Raw genomic sequence first — 20,387 nt, 5'->3', positions numbered from 1 at the left:
AAAACATCAAAGATCAGGATCATTTCCAGTGCAAGAACATGAGAGATCAGGATCATTACTAGTGCAAGAAATTCAGAGGTCAGGATCATTACTAGTGCAAGAACATCAGAGATCAGGATCATTACTAGTGCTAAAACATCAAAGATCAGGATCATTTCCAGTGCAAGAACATCAGAGATCAGGATCATTACTAGTGCTAAAACATCAAAGATCAGGATCATTTCCAGTGCAAGAACATCAGAGATCAGGCTCACTACTAGTGCAAAAACTTCAGCGATCAGGGTAATTACCAGTGCAAGAACTTCAGAGATCAGGATCACTACTAGTGCAAGAACATCAGAGATCAGGATCATCATCACTACAAGATCACTACTAGTGCAAAAACAACAGAGATCAGGATCACTTCCAGTGCAAGAACATCAGAGATCAGGATCATTACTATTGTAAGAAATTCAGAGACCAGGATCATTACTAGTGCAAGAAATTCAGAGGTCAGGATCATTACTAGTGCAAGAACATCAGAGATCAGGATCATTACTAGTGCAAGAAATTCAGAGGTCAGGATCATTGCTAGTGCTAGAACATCAAAGATCAAGATCATTTCCAGTGCAAGAACATGATAGATCAGGATAATTTCCAGTGCAATAACATCAAAGATCAGGCTTACTACTAGTGCAAAAACTTCAGCGATCAGGGTAATTACCAGTGCAAGAACTCCAGAGATCAGGATCACTACTAGTGCAAGAACATCAGAGATCAGAATCATCACCACTACAAGATCACTACTAGTGCAAAAACAACAGAGATCAGGATCACTTCCAGTGCAAGAACATCAGAGATCAGGATCATTACCAGTGCAAGAACATCAGAGATCAGGATCATTACCAGTGCAAGAACATCAGAGATCAGGATCATTACTAGTGCAAGAACTGCAGAGATCAGGATCATTACTAGTGCAGGAACTTCAGAGATCAGGATCATTACCAGTGCAAGAACATCAGAGATCAGGATCATTACTAGTGCAAGAACTGCAGAGATCAGGATCATTACCAGTGCAAGAATTTCAGAGATCAGGATCACTACTAGTGCAAGAACATCAGAGATCAGGATCACTACTAGTGCAAGAACTTCAGAGATCAGGATCATCACCACTACAAGATCACTACTAGTGCAAAAACAACAGAGATCAGGATCACTTCCAGTGCAAGAACATCAGAGATCAGGATCATTTCTAGTGCAAGAACATTAAAGATCAGGATCATTACCAGTGCAAGAACTTCAGAGATCAGGATCATTTCTAGTGCAAGAACATTAAAGATCAGGATCATTATTAGTGCAAGAACATCAGAGATAAGGATCATTACTAGTGCAATAACATCAGAGATCAAAACAACAGAGATCAGGATCACTTCCAGTGCAAGAACATCAGAGATCAGGATCATTACTATTGCAAGAACTTCAGAGATCAGGATCATTACCAGTGCAAGAACGTCAGAGATCAGGATCATTACCAGTGCAAGAACATCAGAGATCAGGATCACTTCCAGTGCAAGAACATCAGAGATCAGGATCATTGCTAGTGCTAGAACATCAAAGATCAAGATCATTTCCAGTGCAAGAACATGAGAGATCAGGATCATTTTCAGTCCAGGAACTTCAGAGATCAGGATCATTACCAGTGCAAGAGCATCAGAGATCAGGATCACTACTAGTGCAAGAACATCAGAGATCAGGATCACTACTAGTGCAAGAACATCAGAGATCAGGATCATTACTAGTGCAAGAACATCAGAGATCAGTGTTACTACTAATTCAAGAACTTCAGAGATCAGGATCATTACCAGTCCAGGAGCTTCAGAGATCAGGATCATTACCAGTCCAGGAACTTCAGAGATCAGGATCATTACCAGTGCAAGAACATCAGAGATCAGGATCATTACTAGTGCAAGAACTTCAGAGATCAGGATCATTACCAGTGCAGGAACTTCAGAGATCAGGATCATTACCAGTGCAAGAACATCAGAGATCAGGATCACTACCAGTGCAAGAATTTCAGAGATCAGGATCATTACTAAAGCAAAAACATCAATACAAGTGTTAGAATACTGGAGATCAAGATCTTCACTAGTGTGAGAACACTGTCGAAGGACAAGAACAATGGCATTTAGAATCCCTAGTAGTGCAAGAAGACAAGATATCAAATCACTACTAGTGCAAGAAGACAAGATATTAGATCACTACTAATGCGAGGAGACAAGATATCAGATCACTATCAGTGCGAGAAGACAAGATATCAGATCACTACTAGTGCGGTAAGACAAGATATCAGATCACTACTAGTGCGAGAAGACAAGATATCAGATCACTACTAGTGCGAGAAGACAAGATATCAGATCACTATCAGTGCGAGAAGACAATATCAAATCACTACTAGTGCGAGAAGAAAAGATATCAGATCACTATCAGTGCGAGAAGACAAGATATCAGATCACTATCAGTGCGAGAAGACAAGATATCAGATCACTATCAGTGCGAGAAGACAAGATATCAGATCACTATCAGTGCGAGAAGACAATATCAAATCACTACTAGTGCAAGAAGACAAGATATCAGATCACTACTAGTGCGAGAAGACAAGATATCAGATCACTATCAGTGCAAGAAGACAAGATATCAGATCACTACTAGTGCGAGAAGACAAGATATCAGATCACTACTAGTGCGAGGAGACAAGATATCAGATCACTATCAGTGCGAGAAGACAAGATATCAGATCACTACTAGTGCGAGAAGACAAGATATCAGAGCACTACTAGTGCGAGAAGACAAGATATCAAATCACTACTAGTGCGAGAAGACAAGATATCAGATCACTATCAGTGCGAGAAGACAAGATATCAGATCACTACTAGTGCGAGAAGACAAGATATCATATCACTACTAGTGCGGTAAGACAAGATATCAGATCACTACTAGTGCGAGAAGACAAGATATCAGATCACTATCAGTGCGAGAAGACAAGATATCAGATCACTACTAGTGCGAGAAGACAAGATATCAGATCACTACTAGTGCGAGGAGACAAGATATCAGATCACTATCAGTGCGAGAAGACAAGATATCAGATCACTACTAGTGCGAGACGACAAGATATCAGATCACTACTAGTGCGAGAATACAAGATATCAGATCACTATTAGTGCGAGGAGACAAGATATCAGATCACTATTAGTGCGAGGAGACAAGATATCAGATCACTATCAGTGCGAGAAGACAAGATATCAGATCACTACTAGTGCGAGAAGACAAGATATCAGATCACTACTAGTGCGAGAAGACAAGATATCAGATCACTATCAGTGCGAGAAGACAAGATATCAGATCACTACTAGTGCGAGAAGACAAGATATCATATCACTACTAGTGCGGTAAGACAAGATATCAGATCACTACTAGTGCGAGAAGACAATATACCAGATCACTATTAGTGCACGAATACAGTAGACCAGATCACTTGTAGTGGGAGAAGATAGGAGACCCTGGGCACTACTAAGCAGGGAATACGGTAGTGCAATAACAGAAGTGCAGTTTACATGTGACCTATGGGGGTCATTCCGAGTTGTTCGCTCGGTAATTTTTTTCGCATCGCAGCGATTTTCCGCTTAGTGCGCATGCGCAATGTCCGCAGTGCGACCTTGCCAAGTAAATTTGCTATGCAGTTAGGAATTTTACTCACGGCTTTTTCTTCGTTCTGGTGATCGTAGTGTGATTGACAGGAAGTGGGTGTTACTGGGCAGAAACTGGCCGTTTTATGGGTGTGTGCGGAAAAACGCTACCGTTTCTGGGAAAAACGCGGGAGTGGCTGGAGAAACGGAGGAGTGTCTGGGCGAACGCTGGGTGTGTTTATGACGTCAAACCAGGAACGACAAGCACTGAACTGATCGCAGATGCCGAGTAAGGTTGAAGCTACTCAGAAACTGCTAAGAGGTGTGTAATCGCAATTTTGAGAATCTTTCATTCGCAATTTTAAGATGCTAAGATTCACTCCCAGTAGGCGGCGGCTTAGTGTGAGTAAATCTGCTAAGAGCAGCTTGCGAGCGAACAACTCGGAATGAGGGCCAATGATCTCACCGTTATATCAGCGTTATACCGAAGGAAAACAGGAGAAAATGTAAGAACCAATCTCAGCTATGACTGTCTGTTATTACACACTTCTCTTGTTGTTTCCATTTGTAAAGCGCCACGGAATATGCTGCGCTATATAATATACTGCTAATAACACGGGGCTCCCGCACAACAAGCATCTACCGGTACACAAAGGAGTGTAATAGGAGAAAGCGTCATAGACGGCTGCGTGATGTCCGCTGTGGAGTGTCCCAGTTGCGGAGCGGTGCGGGAGCCTCCTCTCACCCCTCTTACCTGGTGTAATGATGGAGTGTGCTGGGATCACTGTCCTGCCTGCCAGCACCCGGCTTTCTGCGCCCTGGGAGTCGCCCTTCCTGTGGATGTCGACGCTATCCCCTCGTATGTGTCCCATGCTTCTGCTCTGAGACGTACTGCTCACAGGATGGAGGTTCATGCTGATGGTGGTCGGCTTCATGGCCAGGCTGGGAAGTTGCGTCTGGCTCAGCCCGCCTGCCGTACCGCCTGGTCCTCGCACAGCGAGATTCTGTACCTGAAACACAGACGGTAACATCTGCACCAGGACCTGGCATGAGAATGAGGTGGCATAGAGACACGTGATCAGCCCGACTGATGGTAGCAGAGCCCTGTCCAGTCTGTGCTCTCAGGCCTGGTTCAGAGATGTATGCAAGCGGCGGATGGACGCCTCTAATGGGCGTCAATACAAATCCTGACAGCTGCGACATTTGCACACAGCGCTGCGTACAAACGCACAATAGTGAAGGCATCTGCTTCCACCTCTGAACCAGACCCTGAGTCTCACCGTTATACTGGCATGCCCACACTTACTCCCGATCTCGCCAGGCTCGGCTACATCTTCCTATGACACTGAGAGAGAAGTTACCTGAGTGCTGATGGTGGGGGGCTGAGACGTGGCTCCAGAACTGACCTCGGATTGAATGCTGCTCACTGCGGCTGTCGGAGTGAATATAAGCTGCGGGAACAAAGCAATTACAGAAACTCAGCTACTGACCTGGAAACAGCCATGATCTCATCTCCACGGGGCTGCAATGTACAGTCCCAACCTACCCCCAGTGACCCACAGTACCAGCACCGAGCAATGTACAGTCCCAACCTACCCAAGGTGCCCCACAGCACCAGCACCGAGCAATGTACAGTCCCAACCTACCCCCAGTGCCCCGCAGTACCAGCACTGGGCAATGTACAGTCCCAACCTACCCCCAGTGCCCCACAGTACCAGCACCGAGCAATGTACAGTCCCAACCTACCCCCAGTACCCCACAGCACCAGCACCGAGCAATGTACAGTCCCAACCTACCCCCAGTGCCCCACAGTACCAGCACTGGGCAATGTACAGTCCCAACCTACCCCCAGTGCCCCACAGCACCAGCACTGGGCAATGCGCAGTCCCAACCTACCCCCAGTGCCCCACAGCACCAGCACTGGGCAATGTACAGTCCCAACCTACCCCCAGTGCCCCACAGTACCAGCACTGGGCAATGTACAGTCCCAACCTACCCCCAGTGCCCCACAGCACCAGCACTGGGCAATGTACAGTGCCAACCTACCCCCAGAGCCCCGCAGTACCAGCACTGGGCAATGTACAGTCCCAACCTACCCCCAGTGCCCAGCAGTACCAGCACTGAGCAATGTACAGTCCCAACCTACCCCCAGTGCCCCGCAGTACCAGCACTGAGCAATGTACAGTCCCAACCTACCCCCAGTGCCCCACAGCACCAGCAATGGGCAATGTACAGTCCCAACCTACCCCCAGAGCCCCGCTGTACCAGCACTGGGCAATGTACAGTGCCAACCTACCCCCAGTGCCCCACAGCACCAGCACTGGGCAATGTACAGTCCCAACCTACCCCCAGTGCCCCACAGCACCAGCACTGGGCAATGCGCAGTCCCAACCTACCCCCAGTGCCCCACAGTACCAGCACTGGGCAATGTACAGTCCCAACCTACCCCCAGAGCCCTGCAGTACCAGCACTGGGCAATGTACAGTCCCAACCTACCCCCAGAGCCCCGCAGTACCAGCACTGGGCAATGTACAGTCCCAACCTACCCCCAGTGCCCCACAGTACCAGCACTGGGCAATGTACAGTCCCAACCTACCCCCAGAGCCCTGCAGTACCAGCACTGGGCAATGTACAGTCCCAACCTACCCCCAGAGCCCTGCAGTACCAGCACTGGGCAATGTACAGTCCCAACCTACCCCCAGAGCCCCACAGTACCAGCACCGAGCAATGTACAGTCCCAACCTACCCCCAGTGCCCCACAGCACCAGCACCGAGCAATGTACAGTCCCAACCTACCCCCAGTGCCCCACAGTACCAGCACTGGGCAATGTACAGTCCCAACCTACCCCCAGTGCCCCACAGTACCAGCACTGGGCAATGTACAGTCCCAACCTACCCCCAGTGCCCCACAGCACCAGCACTGGGCAATGCGCAGTCCCAACCTACCCCCAGTGCCCCACAGCACCAGCACTGGGCAATGTACAGTCCCAACCTACCCCCAGTGCCCCACAGTACCAGCACTGGGCAATGTACAGTCCCAACCTACCCCCAGTGCCCCACAGCACCAGCACTGGGCAATGTACAGTGCCAACCTACCCCCAGAGCCCCGCAGTACCAGCACTGGGCAATGTACAGTCCCAACCTACCCCCAGTGCCCATCAGTACCAGCACTGAGCAATGTACAGTCCCAACCTACCCCCAGTGCCCCGCAGTACCAGCACTGAGCAATGTACAGTCCCAACCTACCCCCAGTGCCCCACAGCACCAGCACTGGGCAATGTACAGTCCCAACCTACCCCCAGAGCCCCGCAGTACCAGCACTGGGCAATGTACAGTGCCAACCTACCCCCAGTGCCCCACAGCACCAGCACTGGGCAATGTACAGTCCCAACCTACCCCCAGTGCCCCACAGCACCAGCACTGGGCAATGCGCAGTCCCAACCTACCCCCAGTGCCCCGCAGTACCAGCACTGGGCAATGTACAGTCCCAACCTACCCCCAGAGCCCTGCAGTACCAGCACTGGGCAATGTACAGTCCCAACCTACCCCCAGAGCCCTGCAGTACCAGCACTGGGCAATGTACAGTCCCAACCTACCCCCAGAGCCCCACAGTACCAGCACCGAGCAATGTACAGTCCCAACCTACCCCCAGTGCCCCACAGCACCAGCACCGAGCAATGTACAGTCCCAACCTACCCCCAGTGCCCCACAGTACCAGCACTGGGCAATGTACAGTCCCAACCTACCCCCAGTGCCCCACAGTACCAGCACTGGGCAATGTACAGTCCCAACCTACCCCCAGTGCCCCACAGCACCAGCACTGGGCAATGCGCAGTCCCAACCTACCCCCAGTGCCCCACAGCACCAGCACTGGGCAATGTACAGTCCCAACCTACCCCCAGTGCCCCACAGCACCAGCACTGGGCAATGCGCAGTCCCAACCTACCCCCAGTGCCCCGCAGTACCAGCACTGGGCAATGTACAGTCCCAACCTACCCCCAGAGCCCTGCAGTACCAGCATTGGGCAATGTGCAGTCCCAACCTACCCCCAGTGCCCCACAGTACCAGCACTGGGCAATGTGCAGTCCCAACCTACTCCCAGTGCCCTGCAGTACCAGCACTGGGCAATGTGCAGTCCCAACCAGCACTGGGCAATGTACAGTCCCAACCTACCCCCAGTGCCCCGCAGTACCAGCACTGGGCAATGTACAGTCCCAACCTACCCCCAGTGCCCCGCAGTACCAGCACTGGGCAATGTACAGTCCCAACCTACCCCCAGTGCCCCACAGCACCAGCACTGGGCAATGTACAGTCCCAACCTACCCCCAGTGCCCCGCAGTACCAGCACTGGGCAATGTACAGTCCCAACCTACCCCCAGTGCCCCGCAGTACCAGCACTGGGCAATGTACAGTCCCAACCTACCCCCAGTGCCCCACAGCACCAGCACTGGGCAATGTACAGTCCCAACCTACCCCCAGAGCCCCGCAGTACCAGCACTGGGCAATGTACAGTGCCAACCTACCCCCAGTGCCCCACAGCACCAGCACTGGGCAATGTACAGTCCCAACCTACCCCCAGTGCCCCACAGCACCAGCACTGGGCAATGCGCAGTCCCAACCTACCCCCAGTGCCCCACAGTACCAGCACTGGGCAATGCACAGTCCCAACCTACCCCCAGAGCCCCGCAGTACCAGCACTGGGCAATGTACAGTCCCAACCTACCCCCAGTGCCCCACAGTACCAGCACTGAGCAATGTACAGTCCCAACCTACCCCCAGTGCCCCACAGCACCAGCACTGGGCAATGTACAGTCCCAACCTACCCCCAGAGCCCTGCAGTACCAGCACTGGGCAATGTACAGTCCCAACCTACCCCCAGAGCCCCGCAGTACCAGCACTGAGCAATGTACAGTCCCAACATACCCCCAGTGCCCCGCAGTACCAGCACTGGGCAATGTACAGTCCCAACCTACCCCCAGTGCCCCACAGCACCAGCACTGGGCAATGTACAGTGCCAACCTACCCCCAGAGCCCCGCAGTACCAGCACTGGGCAATGTACAGTCCCAACCTACCCCCAGTGCCCCGCAGTACCAGCACTGAGCAATGTACAGTCCCAACCTACCCCCAGAGCCCCGCAGTACCAGCACTGGGCAATGTACAGTCCCAACCTACCCCCAGTGCCCCGCAGTACCAGCACTGGGCAATGTACAGTCCCAACCTACCCCCAGTGCCCAGCAGTACCAGCACTGAGCAATGTACAGTCCCAACCTACCCCCAGTGCCCCGCAGTACCAGCACTGAGCAATGTACAGTCCCAACCTACCCCCAGAGCCCCGCAGTACCAGCACTGGGCAATGTACAGTCCCAACCTACCCCCAGAGCCCCGCAGTACCAGCACTGGGCAATGTACAGTCCCAACCTACCCCCAGAGCCCCACAGTACCAGCACTGGGCAATGTACAGTCCCAACCTACCCCCAGAGCCCCGCAGTACCAGCACTGGGCAATGTACAGTCCCAACCTACCCCCAGTGCCCCACAGTACCAGCACTGGGCAATGCACAGTCCCAACCTACCCCCAGTGCCCCGCAGTACCAGCACTGGGCAATGTACAGTCCCAACCTACCCCCAGTGCCCTGCAGTACCAGCACTGGGCAATGTGCAGTCCCAACCTACCCCCAGTGCCCCACAGTACCAGCACTGGGCAATGTGCAGTCCCAACCTACTCCCAGTGCCCTGCAGTACCAGCACTGGGCAATGTGCAGTCCCAACCTACCCCCAGTGCCCCGCAGTACCAGCACTGGGCAATGTACAGTCCCAACCTACCCCCAGTGCCCCGCAGTACCAGCACTGGGCAATGTACAGTCCCAACCTACCCCCAGTGCCCCGCAGTACCAGCACTGGGCAATGTACAGTCCCAACCTACCCCCAGTGCCCCGCAGTACCAGCACTGGGCAATGTACAGTCCCAACCTACCCCCAGTGCCCCGCAGTACCCACAGGGGCTGAGTTTGTTGAAGTCCAGGATCGTTATAAAGCGGCAATCATTTACAAGGCAAAATCAGGTTGGTTTTGCCTTGTAAATTATTGCTGCTTTAAAAATACATGCAGTATCTGCCGAATTCCTCGACCTCAGCAAACTCAGCCCCTATTACACTTCCCCCCATGGCTGCAATTTGTTGACATTCATTCATTGTGAATGTTGACAGCCAGAAAGTTGATTTTAGGGTTAGGGGTGAAATAGGGTTATGGTTAGGTTAGGCAGTAATTAGGGATAGGGTTTAATGTGTTAGGTTTAGGTTAGGCTGAGGATAGGGTTAATCTGGGGTTAGGATTAGGCTGAGATTAGGGTTAGGATAGGGTTAATCTGGGGTTAGGTTTATGATGAGGATAGGGTATGCTGAGGATAGGGTTATGCTGAGGATAGGGTTAGGCTGAGGATAGGGTTAATCTGAGGTTAGGGTTAGGCTGAGGTTAGGGTTAGGCTGAGGTTAGAGTTAGGCTGAGGTTAGCGTTAGGCTGAGGTTAGGGTTAGGCTGAGGTTAACGTTAGGTTGAGGTTAGGGTTAAAATGAGGTTAGGGTTAGGCTGAGGTTAGCGTTAGGCTGAGGTTAGCATTAGGTTGAGGATAGGGTTAGGCTGAGGTTAGCGTTGGGTTGAGGTTAGGGTTAAGATGAGGTTAGGGTTAGGCTGAGGTTAGGGTTAGGCTGAGGTCAGCGTTAGGTTGAGGTTAGGGTTAGGCTGAGGTTAGCGTTAGGTTGAGGTTAGGGTTAGGCTGAGGTTAGCGTTAGGTTGAGGTTAGGGTTAGGCTGAGGTTAGCGTTAGGTTGAGGTTAGGGTTAGGCTGAGGTTAGCGTTAGGTTGAGCATAGGGTTAGGCTGAGGTTAGCATTAAATTGAGGATAGGGTTAGGCTGAAGTTAGAGTTAGGCTGAGGTTAGCATTAGGTTGAGGTTAGGGTTAGGCTGAGCATAGGGTTAGGCTGAGGTTAGCGTTAGGTTGAGGTTAGGGTTAGGCTGAGGTTAGGGTTAGGCTGAGGTTAGGGTTAGGCTGAGGTTAGGGCTAGGCTGAGGATAGGGTTATGCTGAGCATAGGGTTAGGCTGAGGTTAGCGTTAGGTTGAGGTTAGGGTTAGGCTGAGGTTAGCGTTAGGTTGAGGTTAGGGTTAGGCTGAGGTTAGCGTTAGGCTGAGGTTAGGGTTAGGCTGAGGTTAGCGTTAGGCTGAGGTTAGCGTTAGGCTGAGGTTAGGGTTAGGCTGAGGTTAGCGTTAGATTGAGGTTAGGGTTAGGCTGAGGTTAGCGTTAGGCTGAGGTTAGGGTTAGGCTGAGGTTAGCGTTAGGCTAAGGTTAGGGTTAGGCTGAGGAGGGCGTTAGGTTGAGGTTAGCATTAGGTTGAGGTTAGGGTTAGACTGAGGTGAGGGTTAGGCTGAGGTTAGCGTTAGGTTGAGGTTATGGTTAGGTTGAGGTTAGGGTTAGGCCGAGGTTAGCATTAGGTTGAGGTTAGGGTTAGGCTGAGAATAGGGTAAGGCTGAGGTTAGGGTTAGACTGAGGTTAGGGTTAGGTTGAGTTTAGGGTTAGGCTGAGGTTAGGGTTAGGTTGAGGTTAGGGTTAGGCTGAGGTTAGTGTTAGGTTGAGGTTAGGGTTAGACTGAGGTTAGGGTTAGGTTGAGGTTAGGGTTAGGCTGAGGTTAGGATTAGGCTGAGGTTAGGGTTAGACTGAGGTTAGGGTTAGGCTGAGGTTAGGGTTAGGTTGAGGTTAGGGTTAGGCTGAGGTTAGGGTTAGGTTGAGGTTAGGGTTAGACTGAGGTTAGGGTTAGGTTGAGGTTAGGGTTAGGCTGAGGTTAGGGTTAGGTTGAGGTTAGGCTGAGGTTAGGGTTAGGTTGAGGTTAAGGTTAGGCTGAGGTTAGCGTTAGGTTGAGGTTAGGGTTAGACTGAGGTTAGGGTGAGGCTGAGGATTACTGTAGTCTACTGCGGGAACACCCCAGAAGGTAAAATGGCAGCCCTGAGTGAGATAGGAAGGCCTGGATATGTGACCACAGTGGGGACTAGGGAGATATACATTCCATAAAATGACAAGGGCCTACCAGTGAGAGAAGTAGGAGGGAATCCGCAGAATGTCACACCTTGCAATGACCTGAGAGATTGGACTCTAGTCTGCAGGTACCCAGAGCGGCTCAGCCACCAGCTTTACTGCTCCAGTTTCTGTATCTGCTTCATAAAAGTTTTTTTTTTAAACTACTTTAACCTAGAAATTAATCCCAGACCTTCGCTTATAGGTCCTCAGACTAACGTTAGGCAGCACAGCCAGGCGATACTGTATTATTTGTATGTAAATACTGTGATTTAGGTGAAAGGTCCTGAGCAGTTCAGTCACCTATGTACTAATACGTCTGTGTATAATCCTTCTTCTTCCCCCTATGTACCTTCCGCTGTATAAACAGGCGTACGTACCCATCTGCCTCAGCACCAGTGCGGATAGGTAGTACTACTGCCTCACAGCACTGAGGTCATAGGTTCCATTCCCACAATGGCCCTAACTGTGTGGAGTTTGTATGTTCTCCCCATGCTTGCGTGGGTTTCCTCCACAATCCAAAAATATACTGGCAGGTCAATTGGCTCCCAACACAAATTACCCCTAGTGTGACTGTGTGTGTGTACATGTGACAGGGAATATAGAGTGTAAGCTCCCTGGGGCAGGGGCTGATGTGAATGGGTAAATATTCTCTGTACAGCGCTGTGGAATATGTGTGCGCTATATAAATAACTGGCAGTAATAATAATAGCACCAATGTAACTGCTTATTGCTGTGAGCCAGCCTTGGTACAGGTAGGTAGCTAGCGTCAGCAATCGGGGACCCACCATCTGTGCTCGCAGATACATCTGAGCCTGGCTGGCGCTCAGCGACGGAGACGCTGCGTTTCCCAGTAGCACAGTCTGCTGGGTTATGGCTGGCGCTGCCGGAGGCGTGGAGCTGATGGTCTGCGGCCGCTGGATGATCTGAGGAGAGCTGGTCAGGTTTATCTGCTGCCAAAACACAAGAATCACAGGATCATCGTTATGTCATCTACAATAACCCCCTGTACACAGCCTGTCCCCCCATATTCACCCAGCATGTGCCCCAATGTACACGGAGCACAGGTATATACACAGGTACCCCAGAGGGTCTCCTGGACCAGGGTGGGGAATCCACTGATAATAACTGTCCACTAATGATAGGACCTGTAAATGGGGATGTGAGGGACTCATTGCAGTAATCACTTCCAGATGTGTCCTCATACATCTCGCCTCAATACGCCACGCAGCGGGAGACGCCTGGTGCGAGTGACGCCGTTAGTGGCGGCCGCCTTTTTTGCCAAAACTGCATCTTATTCGCATCGCTATATGAATAAGACGCACACGCAGACTCTGCTGAGTAAAATGATACGCGGCATGCCTACATTCTGTGTGCGACCGCGGCGGTGGGACAAATGCAATAGAGTGAGAGTTTCAGAAAGTATATATATATAATAAACACATGCAGCATATACTATTACTGACACTGTAACGCAGCATTATGTATGCAGATACAGCCGCAGTCACACCCAGAATATACACATGCATCATATACTGTTATTGACACTAACGTAGCATTACGTATACAGATACAGCCGCAGTCACACACGGTATATACACATGCAGCATATACTATTACTGACACTGTAACGTAGCATTACGTATACAGATACAGCCACACACAGTATATACACATGCAGCATATCCTATTACTGACACTGTAACGTAGCATTACATATACAGATACAGCCGCTGTCACACACAGTATATACACATGCAGCATATCCTATTACTGACACTGTAACGTAGCATTACGTATGCAGATACAGCCGAAGTCACATACAGTATATACAAATGCAGCATATCCTATTACTGACACTGTAACATAGCATTACATATACAGATACAGCCACAGTCACACACAGTATATACACATGCAGCATATACTATTACTGACACTGTAACGTAGTATTACGTATACAGAAACAACCACACACAGTATATACACATGCAGCATATCCTATTACTGACACTGTAACGTAGCATTATGTATGCAGATACAGCCGAAGTCACATACAGTATATACAAATGCAGCATATCCTATTACTGACACTGTAACATAGCATTACATATACAGATACAGCCGCAGTCACACACACAATATACACATGCAGCATATCCTATTACTGACACTGTAACACAGCATTACATATACAGATACAGCAGCAATCACACACAGTATATACACATGCAGCATATCCTATTACCGACACTAACGTAGCATTACGTATGCAGATATAGCTGCAGTCACACACAGTATATACACATGCAGCATATCCTATTACTGACACTGTAACGTAGCATTACGTATGCAGATACAGCCACAGTCACACACAGAATATAGGCATGCGCATATCCTATTACTGTCATTGTAACATAGCATTACGTATACAGATACAGCAGCAATCACACACAGAATATACACATGCAGCATATCCTATTACCGACACTAACGTAGCATTACATATACAGATACAGCCGCAGTCACACACAGAATATACACATACAGCATATCCTATTTCTGACACTGTAACGTAGCATTACGTATACAGATACAGCCGCAGTCACACACAGAATATACACATACAGCATATCCTATTTCTGACACTGTAACGTAGCATTACGTATACAGATACAGCCGCAGTCACACACAGAATATACACATGCAGCATATACTATTACTGACACTGTAACGTAGCATTACGTATACAGATACAGCCGCAGCCAAACACAGAATATACACATGCAGCATATCCTATTACTGACACTGTAACGCAGCATTACGTATGCAGATACAGCTACAGTCACAAACACAATATACACATGCTGCATATCCTATTACTGTCATTGTAACATTGCATTATGTATGCATATACAGCAGCAATCACACACAGAATATACACATGCAGCATATCCTATTACTGACACTGTAACGTAGCATTACATATGCAGATACAGCTACAGTCACACACAGAGTATACACATGCACCATATCCTATTACCGACACTGTAACGCAGCATTACATATGCAGATACAGCCGCAGTTACACACAGTATATACACATGCACCATATCCTATTACCGACACTGTAACGCAGCATTACATATGCAGATACAGCTACAGTCACACACAGAATATACACATGCAGCATATCCTATTACTGACACTGTAACGTAGCATTACATATGCAGATACAGCTACAGTCACACACAGAGTATACACATGCACCATATCCTATTACCGACACTGTAACGCAGCATTACATATGCAGATACAGCCGCAGTCACACACAGTATATACACATGCAGCATATCCTATTACTGACACTGTAACGTAGCATTACATATGCAGATACAGCTACAGTCACACACAGAATATACACATGCAGCATATCCTATTACTGACACTGTAACGTAGCATTACATATGCAGATACAGCTACAGTCACACACAGAATATACACATGCAGCATATCCTATTACTGACACTGTAACGTAGCATTACATATGCAGATACAGCCGCAGTCACACACAGAGTATACACATGCAGCATATCCTATTACTGACACTGTAACGCAGCATTATGTATACAGATACAGCCGCAGTCACACACACACACACACACACACACACACACACACACACACACACACACACACACACGCAATATACACATGCCGCATATCATATTACTCAGCATAAGCTGCTTGTACGTCCTATTTCCATTGTTTTGCAAATAAGACGCATTTTAATGGAAAAAGCTGCGCATAAAGAGGCTCGGTGCTAACAAGTCACGCCGCGGCATGGTGTGACTCTAAGGGCTGTTTAACGTGCAGGGAGGCTAGCTGTACATGGACACGTCTATACTTTCAGCTGTAGTGACACCTGGTGGCGGAGGGACACAATACATTATATTATAGTATCTTCCTGTACTCCCAGACCAGCATTGCTGATAATATAGACTCTGTGCCCGTAATGTGCTGCCAATACAATACCATGCTCTGTGACTCACCGCTGGGGACTGGGGGGCACTCTGCTGAGACACGCTCACGGCGGGAGAAGCTCTGCTGCCCGCCAGACTCGCCTGGAAATAGACCGCAGTTTAGTCACATGTCATACTGCTAACTGGAGGCTGTGAACTATAACCCCAGGGTAAGCTCTTACCTGCTGTGCCGCAGCTAGGCTCTGCAGCTGAGCGCTGTTCAGGTGCTGCTGTTGTAGCGCTGCGGTCTGCAGCATTAGGTGTTGTTGCTGGGCTGCATACATCTGCTGCAGATACTGTGCCGCGGTGCTGGGCTGGCGGGTCAGAGCTTGCTGGATCACCTGCACAATAAGTAATGAGAATAAGCAGTTATTCAACTGTCATAAATACACCGCAGTTCGTACCGCGCCACACAGAGCCGTCCAGGACCAGTTTGGTGCCCTAAGCAAAATTTTGTCTGTTGCCCTCCCTCCTAGGTGGCAGCTTTAGCACATGATCTCAAGGAACGGCATGGCCTCACGGTGCTGTGCTCCCATTTCCCCCATCCCAAGCAGCCTCATCCCCCTTGTGTCTCCTCAACCCACACAAGGGTCTCTGCAGCTCCGGAACGTTGGTAAAATAGTGCACACTTATATAATATCTGAATGAATGTCTGCAGACTCCGGCTCAGCCACGTGTCTCTCCAGCCACCACACTTACCTTCTCTGCTGTCTTCTGGCTGCCCAACGTCACGCTCCTCTGCTCTGCCTGTCTCAGCGGCGCTGCATGATGTCATAACGTCACACAAGCTGAGCCACAATGAACACAATTTTTTCTATTGCACCAGCCACTGCCAGTGTAATAAAGAGTGAGAATGAGGAGATGAGCAGGGGTTGGGGGGAGTGGAGAGTAGGGTGATGAGCAGGGGTTGGGGGGAGTGGAGAGTAGGGAGATGAGCAGGGGTTGGGGGGAGTGGAGAGTGAGGAAATGAGCAGGGGTTGGGGAGAGGAGAGTGGGGAGATGAGCAGGGGTTGGGGAGAGGAGAGTGAGGAGATGAGCAGGGGTTGGGGGAGTGGAGAGTGAGGAGATGAGCAGGGGTGGGGAGTGGAGAGTGGGGAGATGAACAGAGGTTGGGGAGAGGAGAGTGGGGAGATGAGCAGGGGTTGGGGAGAGGAGAGAGGGGAGATGAGCAGGAGTTGGGGGGGGTGGAGAGTGGGGAGATGAACAGAGGTTGGGAAGAGGTGAGTAGGAAGATGAGCAGGGGTTGGGGAGAGGAGAGTGGAGAGATGAGCAGGGGTTGGGGAGTGAAGAGTGGGGAGATGAACAGGGGTTGGGGACAGGAGAGAGGGGATATGAGCAGGGGTTGGGGAGAGGAGAGTGGGGAGATGAGCAGGGGTTGGGGACAGGAGAGAGGGGATATGAGCAGGGGTTGGGGGAGAGGAGAGTGGGGAGATGAGCAGGGGTTGGGGGAGTGGAGAGTGGGGAGATGAGCAGGGGTTGGGGGAGAGGAGAGTGGGGAGATGAGCAGGGGTTGGGGAGAGAAGAGTGAGGAGATGAGCAGGGGTTGGGGAGAGGAGAGTGGGGAGATGAGAAGGGGTTGAGGAGAGGAGAGTGAAGAGATGAGCAGGGGTTGGGGGGAGTGGAGAGTGGGGAGATGAGCAGGGGTTGGGAAGAGGAGAGTGGGGAGATGAGCAGGGGTTGGGGGGAGTGGGGAGATGAGCAGGGGTTGGGGAGAGGAGAGTGGGGAGATGAGATGGGGTTGGGGGGAGTGGAGAGTGGGGAGATGAGCAGGGGTTGGGAAGAGGAGAGTGGGGAGATGAGCAGGGGTTGGGGGAGAGGAGAGTGGGGAGATGAGCAGGGGTTGGGAAGAGGAGAGTGAGGAGATGAGCAGGGGTTGGGGAGAGGAGATTGGGGAGATGAGCAGGGGTTGGGGAGAAGAGAGAGGGGAGATGAGCAGGAGTTGGGGGGAGTGGAGAGAGGGGATATGAGCAGGGTTTGGGGGAGTGGAGAGTCGGGAGATGAGCAGGGGTTGGGGGGAGTGGAGAGTGGGGAGATGAGCAGGGGTTGGGGAGAGGAGAGTGGGTAGATGAGCAGGGGTTGGAAGAGGAGAGTGGGGAGATGAGCAGGGGTTGGGTAGAGGAGAGTGGGGAGATGAGCAGGGGTAGGGGAGAGGAGAGTGGGGAGATGAGCAGGGGTTGGGGAGAGGAGAGTGAGGAGATGAGCAGGGGTTGGGGAGAGGAGAGAGGGGAGATGAGCAGGAGTTGGGGGGAGTGGAGAGTGGAGAGATGAGTAGGGGTTGGGGGAGAGGATAGTGGGGAGATGAGCAGGGGTTGGGGGAGTGGAGAGTGGGGAGATGAGCAGGGGTTGGGGGAGAGGAGAGTGGGGAGATGAGCAGGTGTTGGGGAGAGAAGAGTGAGGAGATGAGCAGGGGTTGGGGATAGGAGAGTGGGGAGATGAGCAGGGGTTGAGGAGAGGAGAGTGGGGAGATGAGCAGGGGTTGGGGGGAGTGGAGAGTGGGGAGATGAGCAGGGGTTGGGAAGAGGAGAGTGGGGAGATGAGCAGGGGTTGGGAAGAGGAGAGTGGAGAGATGAGCAGGGGTTGGGGAGAGGAGAGTCGGGAGATGATATGGGGTTGTCGGGAGTGGAGAGTGGACAGATGAGCAGGGGTTGGGGAGAGGAGAGTCGGGAGATGAGATGGGGTTGGGGGGAGTGGACAGTGGAGATATGAGCAGGGGTTGGGGGAGTGGAGAGTCGGGAGATGAGCAGGGGTTGGGGGGAGTGGAGAGTGGAGATATGAGCAGGGGTTGGGGAGAGGAAAGTCGGGAGATGAGCAGGGGTTGGGGAGAGGAGAGTGGGGAGATGAGCAGTGGTTGGGGGGAGTGGAGAGTGGAGATATGAGCAGGGGTTGGGGAGAGGAGAGTGAGGAGATGAGCAGGGGTTGGGGAAAGGAGAGTGGGGAGATGAGCAGGGGTTGGGGAGGTGGAGAGGGGAGATGAGCAGGGGTTGGGGGAGTGGAGAGTGGGGAGATGAGCAGGGGTTGGGGGAGTGGAAAGTGGGGAGATGAGCAGGAGTTGGAGGGAGTGGAGAGTGGGGAGATGAGCTGGGGTTGGGGGGAGCAGAGTGGGTAGATGAGCAGGAGTTTGGGGGAGAGGAGAGTAGGGAGATGAGAAGGGGTTGGGGGGAGTGGAGAATGGGAAGATGAACAGGGGTTGGGGGGAGTGGGGAGTGGGGAGAGGAGTAGGGGTTGGGGGTGGAGAGGGGAGATGAGCAGGGGTGGGGGAGAGGAGAGTGGGGAGATGAGCAGGGGCTGGGGAGAGTGGAGAATGGGAAGATGAACAGGGGTTGGGGGGAGAGGGGAGTGGGGAGAGGAGCAGGGGTTGGGGGTGGAGAGTGGGGAGATGAGCAGGGGTTGGGGGAGAGGAGAGTGGGGAGATGAGCAGGGGTTGGGGAGAGAAGAGTGAGGAGATGAGCAGGGGTTGGGGAGAGGAGAGTGGGGAGATGAGCAGGGGTTGAGGAGAGGAGAGTGGGGAGATGAGCAGGGGTTGGGGGGAGTGGAGAGTGGGGAGATGAGCAGGGGTTGGGGGGAGTGGAGAGTGGGGAGATGAGCAGGGGTTGGGAAGAGGAGAGTGGGGAGATGAGCAGGGGTTGGGAAGAGGAGAGTGGAGAGATGAGCAGGGGTTGGGGAAGGGAGAGTCGGGAGATGATATGGGGTTGGGGGGAGTGGAAAGTGGACAGATGAGCAGGGGTTGGGGAGAGGAGAGTCGGGAGATGAGATGGAGTTGTGGGGAGTGGAGATATGAGCAGGGGTTGGGGGAGTGGAGAGTCGGGAGATGAGCAGGGGTTGGGGGGACTGGAGAGTGGAGATATGAGCAGGGGTTGGGGAGAGGAGAGTCGGGAGATGAGCAGGGGTTGGGGAGAGGAGAGTGGGGAGATGAGCAGTGGTTGGGGGAGTGGAGAGTAAAGATATGAGCAGGGGTTGGGGAGAGGAGAGTGAGGAGATGAGCAGGGGTTGGGGAGAGGAGAGTGGGGAGATGAGCAGGGGTTGGGGAGGTGTAGAGGGGAGATGAGCAGGGGTTGGGGTAGTGGAGAGTGGGGAGATGAGCAGGGGTTGGGGGAGTGGAAAGTGGGGAGATGAGCAGGAGTTGGAGGGAGTGGAGAGTGGGGAGATGAGCTGGGGTTGGAGGGAGCAGAGTGGGGAGATGAGCAGGGGTTTGGGGGAGAGGAGAGTAGGGAGATGAGAAGGGGTTGGGGGGAGTGGAGAATGGGAAGATGAACAGGGGTTGGGGGGAGTGGGGAGTGGAGAGTGGGGAGAGGAGTAGGGGTTGGAGAGGGGAGATGAGCAGGGGTTGGGGGAGTGGAGAGTGGGGAGATGAGCAGGGGTTGGGGGGAGTGGAAAATGGGGAGATGAGCAGAGGTTGGGGAGTGTAGAGTAGGGAGATGAGCAGGGGTTGGGGGGAGTGGAGAGTGGGGAGAAGAGCAGGGGTTGGGGAGAGGAGAGTGGAGAGATGAGCAGGGGTTGGGGAGAGGAGAGTGCGGAGATGAGCAGGGGTTGGGGGGAGTGGAGAGTGGAGAGATGAGCAGGGGTTGGGGGGAGTGGAGAATGGGGAGATGAGCAGAAGTCGGGGAGAGGAGAGTGGGGAGATGAGCAGGGGTTGGGGACAG

At 51.8% G+C, this 20,387-nt stretch overlaps 2 protein-coding genes across 6 annotated transcripts in view; both read right to left on the bottom strand.

Moving 5' to 3' along the window:
* The window catches only part of ERMAP (erythroblast membrane associated protein (Scianna blood group)), a 633,995-nt gene that overhangs the window by 554,147 nt on the left and 59,461 nt on the right, over positions 1–20,387 (bottom strand). The window lies entirely within an intron of this gene.
* The window catches only part of PHC2 (polyhomeotic homolog 2), a 213,943-nt gene that overhangs the window by 148,184 nt on the left and 45,372 nt on the right, over positions 1–20,387 (bottom strand). For 3 of the 4 annotated variants that reach the window (XM_063942027.1, XM_063942026.1, XM_063942029.1), the window contains 5 exons: positions 15,930–16,088; positions 15,778–15,849; positions 12,514–12,678; positions 5,027–5,116; positions 4,420–4,675 (listed from right to left, as the gene is read on the bottom strand). In XM_063942027.1, coding sequence (XP_063798097.1) covers positions 4,420–4,675; positions 5,027–5,116; positions 12,514–12,678; positions 15,778–15,849; positions 15,930–16,088 — 742 coding nt within the window. The remainder of the gene's footprint in view (positions 1–4,419; positions 4,676–5,026; positions 5,117–12,513; positions 12,679–15,777; positions 15,850–15,929; positions 16,089–20,387) is intronic. The other variant, XM_063942028.1, reaches the window with a different exon arrangement.

This window comes from Pseudophryne corroboree, chromosome 10, assembly GCF_028390025.1.
Source record: "Pseudophryne corroboree isolate aPseCor3 chromosome 10, aPseCor3.hap2, whole genome shotgun sequence".
NCBI lineage: Eukaryota > Metazoa > Chordata > Amphibia > Anura > Myobatrachidae > Pseudophryne > Pseudophryne corroboree.
This window is presented reverse-complemented; position numbering and strand designations above follow the sequence as displayed.